This window comes from Typha angustifolia, chromosome 13, assembly GCF_048772165.1.
Source record: "Typha angustifolia cultivar Huaian chromosome 13, ASM4877216v1, whole genome shotgun sequence".
Taxonomy (NCBI): domain Eukaryota; kingdom Viridiplantae; phylum Streptophyta; class Magnoliopsida; order Poales; family Typhaceae; genus Typha; species Typha angustifolia.
Window position 1 is genome coordinate 16,313,953 of NC_133251.1, and position 16,513 is coordinate 16,330,465.

Below are 16,513 nucleotides of genomic sequence, written 5' to 3' on the forward strand. Positions count from 1 at the left end.
TCCGATCCGAGTAGTCTCGCCGTCGTCGCCGGTGGCGTCTCGCTTCGCTTTTCTTCTCTTCGCTTCGACTCCTCTCACCGTAGGCTTCACTTCCCTTTCCCTAATTCCAGTACTGTCTCGATGTTCCCTTCTGTAATCTACTCACTATTTATTTTGTCGAAAAGGATCAATTCGCTCACTCTACTTTTATAATCTACACGCCATTGTGGGTTTCGAAGTGCAAAGATTTGAGATTTTTGTAACTTAATACCCTGTTAGATGGTTAACAGATGGAAGACCGTAAGCTTTTTTGGAATCTAATACACCAAAAGTGCTTAGTCTAATTATCTGCCAAATACTGATTGTTGATAATGTGAATTTACTAACTTGTGTGTTTAGTAATATCGAAAGCACACTTTTCCCCTACCAAGCCACATACATTAGCAACACCGAGTATTTGGCAGATAATTAGACTAAGCATAAATCATGGCTCTTTCTGTTCTAGTTCTTCTTCAATTCTGATCTGGTAATTATGAAAATTACCCAAATGCAACTGATAATCTGATATAGAATGTTTGATCCCAAACATAATTAGTCTTCCCAAACTCAGCAATCTTTTGCTTCCTGACAAGGGATAGTAGTTGAATTAAAAGGAGACCTAGTTATATGTATGAATGTTCACACTTCATAGTAATCCAGGATCCAGCCCAGAGGTTTTGTCACTGGCTGTGTAATATGTCATCTAGACTATTTTTTGTCCCACATTTGTGAGTTGTGACTAAACTGCTATCATCTGATATATTGTTCCAGGAGGGAAAATGGATATTGTTGTCATCACATTGATTGTCCTTGTTGTACTAGGAGCCCTCTTTGTCATCCCAAGATCGCACAAGAAAGGTACCATTAATATAATTCCCTTCATTATCCTAATTTTGTTCTGCATATATCAAACAAGGTATGCTTTGCAGGTAAAGCAAAAGGAACTCCTTCCAATGTCAACAGGAAGGTACAGAATTTGAACTCAGTTTATAAGTTGTGCTTATTGCATTAGTCAGCATTGGAATTTGTAAATAGAAAATTGCAATATTAGACACAAGTTCTCTTTGAGAAAGTGAAGGCCGAGTCTGTGATCATGGAAATATAATTAGAGATTTACATTTCTTGAGTTATTCTTCCCTATGGAAATATAATTAGAGATTTATTTCAGTTGTGGAACCTTCAGATGAGTCTCCCAAAGAATTAAGATTTAGGATTTATCCTTCTTCTATGTCAGATGGCCGGTGTGGTAATAACATTGTTGTGATTTTCCGTAGTATAGTATAGTTAATTATGATGTAATGTAGGCATATGCACCTTTTGGAAGGATATCCAACGGTCATTTCACATACTAAAACCTTTTAACAATTTTAATCCATGATTGTTTTTAAATTCATGTGGTAGTTGGTAGATATGAAATTAGATTACAATTCAGCTAGTTTCTTTTCCTTTTGATCTCATAATAGCTGATGTTGTTTAAAACTTTAAATAGTTGAGACAAGCTTGACATGAAGCCCATTTTGTATGCAGAAACCTGTTTTCTTATTGTGTTTCTGCAGAAATCTGTATTGCAACATGATTAAATTATTCCATAGAAAATCCTGATCAAACCCTTTATGTTGACATATTTGATATGTCTTTATCTAATTCTTTGCTATGTGAATTTCATATTACTGATTAATGAACATTATAGTGGCATATAGGAAACACTCACTCATCATAGAAAGGTGAGTTATACAGCATTCTTATATGCTACTCTTTTTCTTCATAAATTTGGTACATAGACATTGAGGACTTACACAAAAGAGGAGGTCTCACAACATAATGCTAGAAAGGATTGCTGGATCATTGTAAAAGGCAAGGTTGTATGATATACTATTACTGCTTTTCTTCCTCCGGGTTTTAAAGTATGCTTCCTGGAAGAAAGTAATTTGGCAATGTGTGCAGGTATATGATGTCACTCCCTATGTTGAGGAACACCCAGGTGGTGATGCTATACTAAATAATGCTGGAGGTGATTCAACAGAAGGTTTTTACGGGTTTGTACCTTCTATGATGATGTTGAAAGCTATTTTAGACTGCATGCTAGTTTGTGTTTGATGTTTCTTTGTAGAATTACTTTATCTAATATATCTTAAGCACTAGAGAAGTTGACAGATTTTTTAATGACTTAATGATGTCCTGTGATGCCCATCTATATAGGTAGTCATGACTTATGAGTAATCGAAAAATGACTTAATTACACCACATTTTTACTCATGAGAGACATTAATAACTTTCTTTCCAGATTCATAGAGGCTTTATCTACCCATCAGTGTTGCAACATAAGTAGTAGTTATAGACTTCTTCTTCTTGTATCCCTTCTAGAAGACTTATTATGAGTTGTGCAATTGGCTTTCATCTCCCTGAAAGGTTTTGTTCTTCTGCTCTCCCCGGCCTTTTGATTGAATTTTTTTTTCTGGATTTGCAGGCCACAACATGCTACACGGGTTTTTGACATGGTTGATGAGTTCTATATTGGTGACTTGAAGCCCTGATATTGAACATATTAGAATTCAAGGAAAGTATCTCATGAACTTTGTATCAAATCCCTTTAAGATTTAGTGTTGGAGCACGGATTCTCTTAACGTTGTGTTAGATCTACATATAATTGTCTGCGTGATCTGTTATTTCAGCATAACTGGTGATCATTTAAAGCATTAGTTTGGTGGTATCTCTGTGTAGATATGGACTGCTTTTTAAGCCCTCAATTTTCTGTTTCGCAAATTAGTAGCTCAGAATTAATTTAACTGTCTACAAGTATCTTATTGGCTTAAGTGACGACCTGCAAAGTACATGAGCATGAAATCTCTTGTAAAAGCAGCAATTGGATGACAATTTTGGTTACTTTATTCAGTACCTTTAGTCTTTACTCTGTACAGGTTTATTTTGTATAGTACATCTTATATAGGCATTGTAGTAATTTCGTAAAGATAACAACAGAAACTGACCCAGAACTGCAAATGGAACAGAGTTTTTTTATTATTATTATTGTAAAAATGGAACAGAAATTAAAACGCCACAGGCTTTATCCGGTCTCCACCTTCCTCGTATTCTCTCCTCTGTTACGTTCTTTCACCCAGATATATGGTTTCATCTGTTCATGAAGAACCAGTGTGTAGTAGCATTTAAAACATAAAATCTGCTACCATTACAAGCTAAAAAATGCAAACAAAGACCTTGAAAGGCGCATTAGATGCTACTTCTATAATCATAAAAACTTTCTTGCTATCATCCAGATAGAGCATAGTAACCCAAAAAAAAAAACATCTCAAAACTAAGCATTGCACATCAGACCATATACAAGCGTGCAAGCTCTCAATACCAAGAAAGCAATTAAAGCCGATAAGCACAAAACATATAAGACTACTAAGACAACATCAATTACAGTTGAGGGCTTAATGCAACTGCGGATGTTGCGTGTTCTTAATGGTCAACTCAGCTCTCAAGTGGAGAACATCATTAATGAAGTAGAGACTGTCATCCGCTATGAATGATGTCCAAGCAACGGCAAAAAGGTTCCTGTAGCCGACTGCCTTACCTCCTGTAAAGGTGTAGAATCCCTTATATTTGCTTGAGAACTCCCCAGATGGCCTTGTCCGGGCAGCAAATTCGTAGTCTACTGTAAAGCTGACAGAGCCCTTCTCTTGCATCCCTAGAAATAAACCAAAGCAGTGGAATGAATTTTGTTGATCTAAGTTGCAGTGAGCTGATAGGAAGAACCCTTGCCCCCCAAGATGAAATGCTTGAGAGTAGACCCGTCCTGATGGGAAAAGGTTAGCGCACTCCTCCCGCTTCAGATCCAAATAGACGACGCACTGCGGGTGGGGCGACTCAAACTCAAGCATCTTGACAGGCCGATACTTGTAGGCACGCTCTACAAACCGTCGGCTAGTTGATTCCTCCGCTGCAAGGGTACGCTGCCTGTGCGGTGTTTCGGCCTTGAAGAAGAGAGCCTCAAGGACAGACTTGGAGGCAATTTCATGGTCTAGATCATTTTGTGTGAGAACCTTCTTGAGTTTCCTGCAGGTCATGTAAGGGAACCGTACGAGTCGGCAAAGACGGGACCCTAGGATCTCTCTTCGTTCCTCCACATTAGGGTAATGACGACGAGCCCACTTGAGGACGAAATCATAGACTGCATCCTCTGATGCTACTTGGAGGTTGTCACTAGAGAGAATAGCCTCAATTCCAACCAGAGGAAGTTCCAGTACTCCATCCTGGGGCCTGACAAAGAAGATACTGATAATTAAATTCACTAGCATAACAAGTACTAACCAATCTCAAGTTTTCTTTCAAGTATAAAGTAGAACTAACTCAAGTTTATTATAGAACCACTTACTTCGTTAGGTCTTTAAAATTATTAGCAAGGAAGTCCTTTGCTGCATCAGTTAAGGATTGGACTGCAGAGGCCATGGAAACACTGGAAGGAAGCTCCAAATAGAGTAGAGCAGAATCCTTAGTCATAGGCAAACTCCTTAACAACTGACTACAGTGCCTCATGCAAGATGCAACCTCATATTTATCAGCAGCCATCAGCACATCCAATAGGAGAGGAGCTGAAGTGGTTAATAATTTTCCACTGTACATAAAGCTTAAGAGTTCCATCAGAGCAGCTTCCTCTGTTGCAGAAAGGAGATAAAGAAAGATTAGTTATCCCAAAGGCACCAACGTGGGAGCAGCTTCCTCTATTTTCAAGGATAACATCTAGGTACTTCAATGTTGACATCCTAGGTAACACACAGAAACATGCATATAAATATATAAATATGTCCACAACATGCAACTAAAGCCACCATATATAATGCACATTCAAAAACCAAAAGTATATATATACACAAATACACATGCATATGTAGATATATATGTATATGTATATATATATATATATATATATATATATATATATATAGAGAGAGAGAGAGAGAGAGAGAGAGAGAGAGAGCATTATCAGTAAAAAAAAATCCAGTTTACCAGAGGCATTAATTCGCAAAGTAGCATGTCGCTGGTCGGATTCCCGCATGCCATTTGAAAAAAGCTGAGTGATTAATGAAAAAGTGATCAGGAAGAGTAAGAAAAAGTAAAGACAAGCATGTCTGTCTATTCGTGTCTATATATCTTACCTTGTAGAAAAAGGGACTTTTTGCAGCTAATATTGCAGAACTGATATGTATAGTTTTCACCCGAACAGGAGAACAATCCATATTCCAGGAGGAATCACTGCACTGCGAAGGCTCATCACCTAAGTCAATGGACAAGGCAAAAATCAGATTGATCTTATCTAACAAAATAATAACAGTGCAAAAACAACAAATAGAATTATAGATTGTTATGGCAAAAGAGGAGTGCACTAGCGAGATCAAGAACCTTAATAAGCAGCTTATGGAGACAGAGGAAAAGGGGAGATTTGCCCAAATGTGATAGTATGGTAGGAACCTGTGCTTGTTGAAGATGAGGACTAAATTACAATTTAAGAAAACCAGTATTTGTGTTTGTGGAGCTGCCGGTGTGGGAAGGAGCTACTCATTATTTGTTGCAGGCCCAAAACCGCTAAAAACAACCGAAAGGTGCTAAGTAAAACTTTTGAACACTTGCTTAATAATCAAAATAAAAATGAACGTAGGAAGGGCCAAGCAGTAAAGAATTCCAACATGGTAATAGAAAAGGTCTGGTACAAATAGTGTGAATCAGATATCTAAGCTGATGAGTACAAAAGACAGAAGATTCATGTGATCAAGAAGTTCACAGAGATGATAAAAAAAAATAGTGGCAGATGTCATGAAAACACTAAATTAGGCAACCTAGAGATAACAGTAGGATAGAAATGTCAACCAGCCAGCATCAACAGCTATGAATGACAAAGCATGAAGTTGGAACCTCAATTAGCTAAAATACTTGCAGGTTCACACCTTCACGGAGATGATAAGAAAAAATAGTTGCAGATGCCATGAAAGACACTGAAGTAGGCAACCTAGAGATAACAGTAGGATAGAAATGTTCACCGGTCAGCATCAAAATTATGAATGACAAAGCATGAAGTCAGAACAATGATTAGCTAAAATACTTGCAACCTTTGTCTTGCATATAATGTGAAAGGATCATACTATGCATCCAGTAAGAAACTTAGCAGTTGACAAATTTAACCAGTACCTGATGGAGATTCTTCAACCATAGCTACAGCTTCCTCGTCATGATTTTCATATGCCACACCATCCTCAGTGTCAGGCTGGTTAGAGTCCACAATGTGCTCTGAATTGTATACTGCAAACTCCGCAGCTACAGACAAGCAGAAAGTTACTATTGATAGGTTCAGAAATTCAATTTTATTCCACTATATAAAAGATTGTCTAAGCACATTGCAAAAACATCATGTACCATGGAAGAAAATGCATTTATAAGTACGATGAAATAGAAAACTATTGTTGATAACAAGGAGTCCTAAGTCTCTCACTAGGCCATACTGGGGGAAGTTCTGCACGATGCTTTTATATAATTATACACCAAAACTGCCACAGAAGGCAATTAGATTTCTAAGACATCATAATTTGAGGCCAGTTTAGATCACATAAACAAGCTCCTGTCCCTAACAAGGGAAAAAAGATAAAAGAAAAAGAATACAACAATCCTCAAATTACTTTATAAGAATCACTATGTCTATTCAGTTGTTTTTAACCCAGCAAAATTACCATTATCAATCTCACACCTAACAAATTTTATGGAGAAATGGCAATCCATGTAGAATAAAATAGGAGTTTTATCCATATACACCCACTAGAGTAAAGGTCTCGAGCACACAATCAGTTGCCTGCTTCCTCCACGGCATAAATAAAAACAAATAAATAATAAAAAAGAAAGAAATAAAGAAAGGCTTTCTGAGAATTCTTGTTAGATGGAATCTACATCCCAGGCCCTCGCCAACATTCATCCGTTATTTCACAAGAATTCAAACTCAATTCACAGCACACCGCGTCAACGCCAAATATAATAATTAGGGCAAAAATTAGGGCAAAACCTAAATGTCAGCAAACATCCGGGAGGATACCTTTCTCCTTCTTCATCTCCTCCCTCCGGCGCTTGCGGTGCCTGGCCCAGTCGGAGATGCCGTCGCCACCCTCGCCGTCGGACTTGCTCTCCGGCGGTCCGGCGACGATCTCGATCCGGAGGACTCGGTCGGAGAAGTTGCTCGAGTTGAAGGCGAACTCGAAATTTTGGTCGCTGCTCGCGTGGGAGAAGTCCGGATCCATCGCTCTTATGCCCTTTCCTTTCCCTTTCCCCTTCCCCTTCCCCTTCCCTCGATTCCCTTCTCGCATCAACTGAGGAGAAGAAACCCCTCAAAACCCTAATCCTAACAGCAACCCTAACGAATCGAGAAGAGAAGGATTGACCAGAGAAGAAAAGAAAGAGACGAAGGTAGAGAAGGATTGACCAGAGAAGAAGAAAAGAGAAGAGAAGAGAAGAGAAGAGAAGAGAAGAGCGCTCGAAAATAGAACGAACGAAGAACTTACAAGTTGTACACAAATCCAACAGTCCTGCATAGGTGTTTTATTTTAACCCCTAAATGCCCCTGGAGTTGGAGCCTAATTCCGAGGCTAACCATTAGACGTTTCACTTCGCAACGGAAGAAAGCTTAAAGTTTCGTATTCGGGCGTCCGTTGTGATTCTAATAAAGTTGTTGGTTGCAACGCTCAGAATTTAAAGTACAGGGGCAAAAATGTAATTTTGATGACTAACGACAACAACTTATGCTCCCTTTCCCCCTGTTTTTTTTTTTTTTTTCTTTGAGGAAAAAATACAATGCATTTTCCTTGGGCTTATATTTGCAGTTACAACCCTTGTCATATGAAGAAATCATACAAATTGCACAACTCCAGACATAAGATGTACAAAAAGGGAAAAAGAAAAGTTTAAAAGTATCCATTCCAACTGCTCTAGTCCTTCTGTAAAGAATGATTCACATATAACAAAATCCATATCTGGATACAAAACATACAAGTATCTTCCTACAAGTACCTTCCTGTGAATAACCTGAGATGGGAAACCTTTAAAACATAATGCTGAAAACTAGTTAGATAAATAGAACACCCTATGGGCCTTTACAAAGCCTATACGCATTATCCAACTCTAGTATGTAACTTGAATGAATGCCCCACTTGTTCATCAATCAAGTGAGCACTACCCGATCGACATGTGCAACATTGTAAGATGTGTCCAAAGATACATGCACCGTCATCCTATTAGGTGCGATATTAGATTGGTCCAGACATTCTACATTCTGGAGATCTCTTTTTTCCTATAATTGTCATCAATATCGGTTCAGCTGGGAAAGAACCTCTGTATAGCACAGGGAAGGCGAAATCCCCAGTTGACATGTTGGCAAGTAAGGATGCTATTGAACCCACAGCTTGTGCAATCATAAATCCAAATCGCCATCATCACCTGGAGAAAATAATATGATCAGTAAGGAAGCTGATCTCCTAGCTAGAAAGCAGTGACTAGCACAATGTATTTCAGGATCAATTCACCAGTGTAGTTCATCACGCAAGCACTCAAGCAGGCTATCTTTCCTCGCGTGGGAGCTCAGAAATTATCTGTGGTGATTAGTACTTTCAGTCTCCTAACTAGACCAGCCGCAGAACTTTTATGCTGCCACTGGAGTTAGCAGCAACTACCATATCTGACTTGCCTCTCCAGCAAACACTCGTGACAAACTGGGAACCATCGTCACTAATCTCTTGCCCCGTAATTGGATCAATTGACCCAAACTTGTGGGAAGTTACTGGCATGGGGAAAGTTCTATAGTATGCATAAACCTGGGGAGGAACAGTAAAATCTCAGATTAGAAAAGACAACATCTTTCGTCAATCAAAAAGGGCAATTATGATACTTACTTCATTTGTTTCTGAACCGCATGTTATATATCCATCATAAACAGATAAACCCACAAAATTCTGCAGGATAGAAAATCCAAGTTTTTGGGTAATTCAATAGTTGTAGATGCCTAAAGAGATATTCATGGATTGACACTGAAAAAAGCAAGTTACAAACCTTCTCATTAGTATGACCGCTTAAGGTCAGGCTGCAAGCGTCAGAGGATATTCCACTAGAAGTAGTTCTATTAAGATCCCAGATCTTCAAGGAGTTATCAGTTGACGCAGAAATAAGTGTTTGAGAATCTAGGAATTTCACGTAGCTAACGGCCTTCCCATGTCCAGCAAGGGTACACCAAGGGATCCTTGTATTTCGCAGGTCATAACAATATATTCTGTAATCGGAAGAGCCAGCAGCTAATAAAACGGATGAGTGTGGGGAGTACTGAACGCAGCATACATTGGCCATATTCCTGATTGTATTGATGCATTTTTCCTGACAAGAGAATATACATTAAGTAAAAGTAGAGCATGGGACTAAGTATCACCAATAAATTGTGGTTAGCTTAAAATTAAGCACAAAACAAGAAGGTACCCAAATGCTAATGTAATATTTGCTTAAAATATGGGGTATCATTAACTCATTTCCACTTTATATGCCAGCATATTGGTGAAAATGGATATCTGTGCCAGGACAAAGACAATAATGTCATATGTGACTTCATGCAAAAGGCACAGATTAAATGTGCCAACCAGCATTTGACCTTGCATAAGTACCAGGATAGCGTGACATAACACAAGGCATGCTAAGCTGTAGTGCACACTGTGATGCCACAATACTGTGCCAACAGGTCAGTCGAATGCCTGGTCCCAACGGTACTTACAACCTTAATATGGCATCACAAATGTCAAAACTATTTGAGTTGTCGTTTACTCATTGAAGTTTGTATTTCCATCGAGCACTTTGATATAAGAAAATGATTAGTTGCTATAATGCATGACAAACATAGAAACCATGCCTCATTAATGCTCCAGACTTTTACAGAATAGTCATCACTTCCACTGGCCAGCTTAGTAGGGTCTACTTGTGAGAAATTGACTGACCAAGCTCTTTTTGTATGCTCTCTGAACCGTATGAATCCTTGACCGGTGCTTGCATCCCATAACTGCACGCCATGACGCCAATCAGATTACATTACCTTGCAAGAAAACCTAGGCAAAAAAGAGCAATAACTATTCAAAGCAGCCTCATTTTTCTTTTCATCCATAAAAAGAAAAGCAGAGAGATAAGATGGTTTCACTCGAGGTAATTTGAAAAGGAAAAGGAAACACTAACAACATTGTTGAAATTATAATTGGTAACAAGAAAGATAATTCTCAATCATATAGAAAAACGAAAAAGAAACAAAATAAAAAAGAGGCCATTAAAATCTAAAATATTACATTCTTCTAGTAACCAGATACACCAATGAGCAAACCTGCTGGATGCATGCCAATGACATTCAACAATTCTACACCCAAGAATTGACAAATTAAAAAAAAATGGTTGCAATTAAATATTTATATAGAGACTTCAGATACAAGTTAATCTCAATGCAAATGCATTAAAATTGTAGTGAAATACCTACGTTCTTAGTCTTCACTACAGGTTTTGGACTATGTTAGTATGAAGCATGATCAACCTATGATGTACCAACTTACTCCTTGTGTAACAGTTTGCACCCATTTTCTATCAGTTGACACCCTCCAAAAAATTTACCTTCTGAAGATGTAAAATATAACATGAAAAGAAAAGGTAACTTAAGTCTGATTAGATGAAGTAACCCACCGATATTATTTGATTGTATCAAGCAAACACAATTAAAAAGAAAAAATAAAAAGAGCTAGATATAGTATGTGAACTGTTGTACCACATAAACTACTTCTTGTAAGAATACCTACCTGAACTACACCTTCATAGTCTGTTGAGGCCAGGTAGTTCTTGATATAAGTATTCCAACAGACACAACTAAGCTTGGATCTGCTTGGCATCTCAATCAAGGGGTAATGAATATCAACACTGTCATCTAAGAGGGCACCAAATTCGAAAATCTTAATTTTCTTCGATACTCCAGCAGCAGCAAAATACTCTTCATCACGGTCAAAATTCAAAGAACAAATGACATTTGCTGAGTTAAGGGTGTCTAAATTCTTCAAGCTTCCACATATTTCAAATCTGTTGTACCGAGCATACTTGCAAACGCCCTCAAAAAAGGTTCCAAGATGGTCAGTTGACTTCATCCATGCATCATCATCATTCTCGTCTTGGTGACATCTGTCACGGATCTTCAAAACATCATTGTCTGACCGAGTTGCGGCATCAGTTTCAGAGATCTCAATTTTGGATCTCATGGAGAAATAAGCATTTTCAAGTTGTTCAATATTCCTCATCAACTTCTCCTCATATATGCTGGAACTGTGCAACCTTGGCAGTATCATTGTTTCAGCAGATTCCTTCTGATGGTAAAAATCCAGAAGGCTGCTGAAATTTGCTGGTAGATCTCTGTGATCTAATTGAAGCCCAGATCTTGATGACTGCCTTTTCTCAACCTCCAAAATATCTGCTTGTATGTGTCCAAGATCTGCTCCTAATCTATCTGCCTTCTTTTCTCTATGTTCTTTCACTGATAGGAGGAAAGACAGTAACAACTCTGCTTCTGCATCCTCTTTATCAATTGAGATTGGTGACTGATCTAACAAAGACAAATCTTGACCTTCAATTAACAGATCAGATAGGAGAATATCCCTGATAGAAAGACAGAAAAATGCCTATATGATGACCCTAATTTTTGAAAAGTTTTAATAATTGAATGCTATAGATAAGCTCTTCTTTTCATAAGATCAGGATTCCTACATAAAAGTTAACCAAAAATAACCACATGATTTTACAACTTTGTTGTACAACAACATTCATAGCAGAAATTTGATTGGTGGAATCTGACCAGAGGAATGAACTACAAGAAGAGAAAACTCAAGAAAGTAATAAGGTTTGTCTAGCATATAAAAGACACAAAACCCTCCAAGATACAAAGTCAGAATATTATTTCTGCCACAATTAACAGTATAATATACAATGACAAACTATCGTGCTGTAATAAACTGTTTCTCCTAAGGTTTCAGGCTGAGATACGTTCAGGTGTATTCCTGGTGTATGAATTAGCTTACATAAACATTTCTTCAGAAATAGAATGCAAGGTTATATTGTTCAACTCTCCCATCATAGAAACCACCCAAATAGCAATATTAAAATAAATAACTTGCCAGAACCTGATTAGATATCAAAACCAAGAGTACCAGCAGAAACTAAGGATTAGCAAGTTTTCAGCCTTCCTTACTCAAGTCAAGAAAGGAAGCCAATTTGAATATGGATATATTAAACAAGTTTATGGACATCAAAAAGAAAGTAAGCATATACTAACCTTGCCTTTGGCCGAGAAGAACATTCAGGATGTAGCAACCAAAGACAAAACCCAGCTTCTTTAGGATTACCAGCAAGAAAATGTGCAGGAAATTTGCGATAGCAAAGATCCGACATCGCAGCAGTATGTTCTTCCCATGTTTCAAAATAGCAAAATAGCTGGAAAGTGGAAACAGAAGTCAGTTCTGCTTCTATCCCCTGTCAGCTTGAATGTAAGTTCTTGATATATACATGCCTTTAAAAAGATTTAGACTTTGGATGGTGATCAACAGAATAGCTAAGGGGTGAATGAGTGAGTATGATATGAGTGCAGATTTTCAGATAATATGTCAACCTCCTTAGGAACTTACTTCAGAATTCGATGCAACATTCAGATGGCCTTAAAACTAGAAAAAGCAAGCCAAGCATCTCAGTGATTCTTAAACTATGCCTGCATTTCGAACTAAATGAAGTAATGAACTGCACCAGCCAATCCAAAAGGCATGCCTCTGCTAACCCATGCCATTGATCTTGATCACACATTACATATCTAGCTTGGATGCTAGAAACTCTTTCATGCTAAATATTTATTTATCATATCTCACCTTTCGACAGTTCATTTCATAATAACTTGATGAACAAGAAAGCAACCCTCAAAAGTTTTGAAAAAAATGAAAGACAGCAAGTTCTCATGTAAAACGAATCAAACAGGGGAATTTACGAGTAAAATATAAGCGTGAAAGTCACATGATCTAATTGTTGTACGATATGACATACAATGCAAAACTCAAGTTAAATGATGCACCTAAGATCAAATCAAGTCATGCAAGGATACAATATCCCACCACCCATACATGTTTTTCTTCTTGAAATACCCAATATATGGTGATCTGAAACCAAAGTTAATATATCTACGTCACCAAGATTCCAAAAAGAATCATTTTTTCTACCTCAAAGAGAAGGACCCCCAGATTGTAGATATTTGAAGAGAAAAGGGGTATACTCTCATTCAGCTCCTCTGTCCTAGAATACCACCTCTCCTCCAACTTCTGACATTCAGATAGTGAATGCTGGCCACTGGAATTAGATGAACTTGAACCACAAGAAATATTTTGATTGTCATATGGTTCACCCAGTTTTGACTGTTCCCTGAAATCACACCTAGAATTTATATATTTCAAAGAAATGTCATCTTGTTCACCTTGACCATCCTCTTTCAAATCACCCTTAAATGGATGTAGGTGATGATGTGTAGCGATATAGCCATGCTTGCCAACATTCTGGTGCTTCAGTGCCAAAATGGAATTGGAGTATTTACTATCGTCCAAGTACCTTTTCCTATTTAAATGATCGTCCGTTAAGTGGACATCTGTTTTGGTTGAGACAGATGACTCTTGATGTACAAAAGAACCAGTATATTTAACTTCATTAGAAGGCGAGAGTTTAAAATATGATGGTTGCAACTGTTTTAGAGCAAATCCTTGGGAATGGAAGATGTCTACAAGCTCCAGGATCTGCTTAAATATATGCAGGTTGTCAACCTTGCTTATCCTTTGGCGTCTGGGCTTAAGATAATCCCTCAGGCTAATTACACCATGATGGGAATCCAAGACACCGTAGCCACTGCCGCCACCAAAGAGATGTTTCCTATCTTCCTTTGCAGAGCTTCTATGCAAATTAGAAGTCATCTCCGCAATGGCATTAGACCTTTCAATAGAGTGTCCTCGGGTACCCATTTCTTGCACACCATGGTAGGTGACTCCTTTACCCTTCAATGTACTCTTGGACACATTTTCTGGAAAGCCAGAGGTAACCTTTACCGGAATTCCGTCAGCATGGACATCACTTCCCGGCTGTTGCACACTCGGGTACAGACACATGGATGGAGGAGGCTTATGAGCCACGACAATATTTGCATCCTCCCGTTGCCCCACCATAAAGGTGTCTCTGGGTGAGGCATCTCTCATCCTCCCAGCCATCCTTGTAAAATTATTCCATCGGCCTCTCCTGTCAATCGGCTTCTCTTCACTGCCAGAACCACCACCAACCGATGGGTCAGGACCCTTGTAATTCTTTAATGTCAGCTCCTCCACCATTACTCCAGGATTGCTTGAAGAGCCAAGGTTGGTACAAACTGGCTGAGATGAAGAATTTGGATTCACATCTTGATCAATATTCCTCGCATCTAAGGTTTCCAGAAATACCTCAGGCGACTGAAGAAAAGGGAAATGCTCAGCCCACTCAGCATCTTGGGAGACAACCGGAGCAGTTGTTTCCACGATATTGCAGCTACTCGATTGTTGTGGCGGTTCGTCAATCACTTTGTTTTTCATGTGAGGAGCTTCTGTTGATCTCTCAACAGTCTCATTTACTTCAGCTGTCTCTTCCATGTGATTGTACAGAGTTATTCAATCACTAAACATCAATCCAACTATGGTAGTCAAACAAATTTCGGAACTATCAAAAAGATCCATCTTTGGACAGGCCAGAAACTCAAATTCAGAGATTCCTGAGCAACTCTGTTCATAAAGCAAACAAAAGAGGTCGGAAATAGCAGCGGACATTAAATTAAGACAATTCCTAAGCAGTCGAAACAATGGAAAATAAAAACAAACAGTAATATAAATAAGCTCGTCAAAGGTTTCTAGCACCCATCAAGCGAAATCACAAACAAATCAAAAAAAAACAGCAATATCTCAGCCGCACCATTGCCTGTGCAACCCAAGAGAAAAACCAATTGGCTAATCAAAAGAAATCAAGCAACAATCATCGAGTACGAACGATAGTAACTAAATAAAGCAAAAGGAAAGCTGGAAACAAACCGCCTTATTCAACCAATCCAATCTCGAAGAGATCCGCACGACAGTAAATTTCATGAAAAGCACCCCAAATCCCATCGCTCTATGAAGCCGACCACCAACTCAGCCATCAAAACTAGCTATAAAGAGACCCCGAGAAACCAAAAGCCAGGAGCCCTAAAATTTCCCGAAATGGAAAGTAACCGAGGTTTTACCTCGAGAGCCTCTCTCTCTCTCTCTCTCTCTCTCTCTCTCTCTCTCTCTCTCTCTCCTCGGCTGCTTTGAGACGGAGTAGGAAAAGTAACGATCAATTTAACTCAGGTGACGACGACATCCTAAATCCTTTATGACCCCCAATTCCCCAAACCAACCTGCTAGAATTTTGTGGAATAATTACAGAATAATAAAAGCATATACTTACAGAATAATGTTCATACTAACTTTATTATACTTATTTTCTTAATTCATATTAAAAATTTATACCGATTTAAACTGTTATAATATTTAATTGTAAACAATATAATTATATAATTATATAATTATAAAACTTAATGCGATATAAGAAGAGGAGTGACGAGGAGAAAAAATAAAGAGTGAAATTGATCGAAAACGTCACTTATAATTGAACTGGTTTTCTAAAAATAAAATAGTAATTAGTAAATATAAAAAGAGTGAGAAATATATATCAATAAATTCGTACTCAGATAAATTATTATTTAGTTATTATACTAGTACAAAGAGATTTATATTAAAATAAGTTCAGTTACTCTGTTTCGAATTAAATAATATTATTATTAATTTACTCGTTTATAATCGGACACAACGAATGACTCAAACAGTATTACAACCTCTTTCGAGGGTTTTAGTATAAAAGTTATAGAAAGATGTGTCAGTAGTCACTTAGTATATTAACATTTCTGAAAAGGAGGGGTTTAAAATAAAAATTAGTATTAAATTTATAAGATTTAGGGAGGCCTCTCGGACACGTGTGGCTGAGCCATTGGGTGGCGCGGGTTGGTGTCCGGGCTCCACGCACAATGAGCAGAGACAGAATAAAGTTATCCACGAAGTTATCCTAATTAAGCTAAACCGGTGACGTGGTATTCTTATGGACGCTCGTTTTTAATGCTAATTAAAAGGACCAGGCCCCAAAGAGCCAACGCGGGGAACCGTAGGATCCCGATCAACCGGCTGGGATGAGGAGGATAAGATACTAAGCCGACAACCAGGTTTTAATTTAACAGGGATAATCATTTTCTATCAACGACCCTTTTACATAATAACCCCTAAAATTTTATTTTTTTGTATATAATGACTTAGAAAGAGTCGTATGAGATATTTATTTGATAATTTAGAAT

At 38.0% G+C, this 16,513-nt stretch overlaps 3 protein-coding genes across 5 annotated transcripts; 1 reads left to right on the top strand and 2 right to left on the bottom strand.

Annotated features, from left to right (window-relative positions):
* The first annotated feature begins 33 nt into the window (after positions 1-33).
* Positions 34-2,910, top strand: LOC140772882 (cytochrome B5-like protein). Its single transcript, XM_073115121.1, has 6 exons — positions 34-79; positions 790-876; positions 948-985; positions 1,800-1,877; positions 1,963-2,054; positions 2,486-2,910. The coding sequence occupies exons 2-6, from the start codon at positions 798-800 to the stop codon at positions 2,550-2,552; spliced, it is 354 nt and encodes a 117-aa protein (XP_072971222.1). The 5' UTR covers positions 34-79; positions 790-797; the 3' UTR covers positions 2,553-2,910.
* Positions 2,911-3,185: 275 nt separating this feature from the next.
* Positions 3,186-7,559, bottom strand: LOC140774808 (BTB/POZ domain-containing protein POB1-like). Its single transcript, XM_073117942.1, has 6 exons — positions 7,097-7,559; positions 6,205-6,330; positions 5,178-5,296; positions 5,029-5,092; positions 4,397-4,676; positions 3,186-4,281 (listed from the first exon to the last, which is right to left on the bottom strand). Exons 1-6 carry the CDS (start codon positions 7,362-7,364, stop codon positions 3,453-3,455), a joined length of 1,686 nt encoding a protein of 561 aa, XP_072974043.1. The 5' UTR covers positions 7,365-7,559; the 3' UTR covers positions 3,186-3,452.
* A 386-nt stretch (positions 7,560-7,945) lies between these two features.
* LOC140774807 (protein SUPPRESSOR OF PHYA-105 1-like) lies at positions 7,946-15,445 on the bottom strand. 3 transcript variants are annotated; one of them, XM_073117940.1, is made up of 9 exons: positions 15,371-15,445; positions 13,308-14,876; positions 12,380-12,537; positions 10,863-11,706; positions 9,941-10,087; positions 9,100-9,417; positions 8,943-9,002; positions 8,577-8,864; positions 7,946-8,490 (listed from the first exon to the last, which is right to left on the bottom strand). In XM_073117940.1, the coding sequence occupies exons 2-8, from the start codon at positions 14,745-14,747 to the stop codon at positions 8,673-8,675; spliced, it is 3,159 nt and encodes a 1,052-aa protein (XP_072974041.1). In that variant the 5' UTR covers positions 14,748-14,876; positions 15,371-15,445; the 3' UTR covers positions 7,946-8,490; positions 8,577-8,672. The 3 variants fall into 3 exon arrangements, with proteins under 3 accessions (XP_072974041.1, XP_072974040.1, XP_072974042.1); XM_073117939.1 differs by having other exon boundaries at positions 15,180-15,439; XM_073117941.1 differs by lacking the exons at positions 7,946-8,490; positions 8,577-8,864; positions 8,943-9,002 and having other exon boundaries at positions 9,202-9,417; positions 10,026-10,087; positions 15,180-15,441.
* Positions 15,446-16,513: the final 1,068 nt, after the last annotated feature.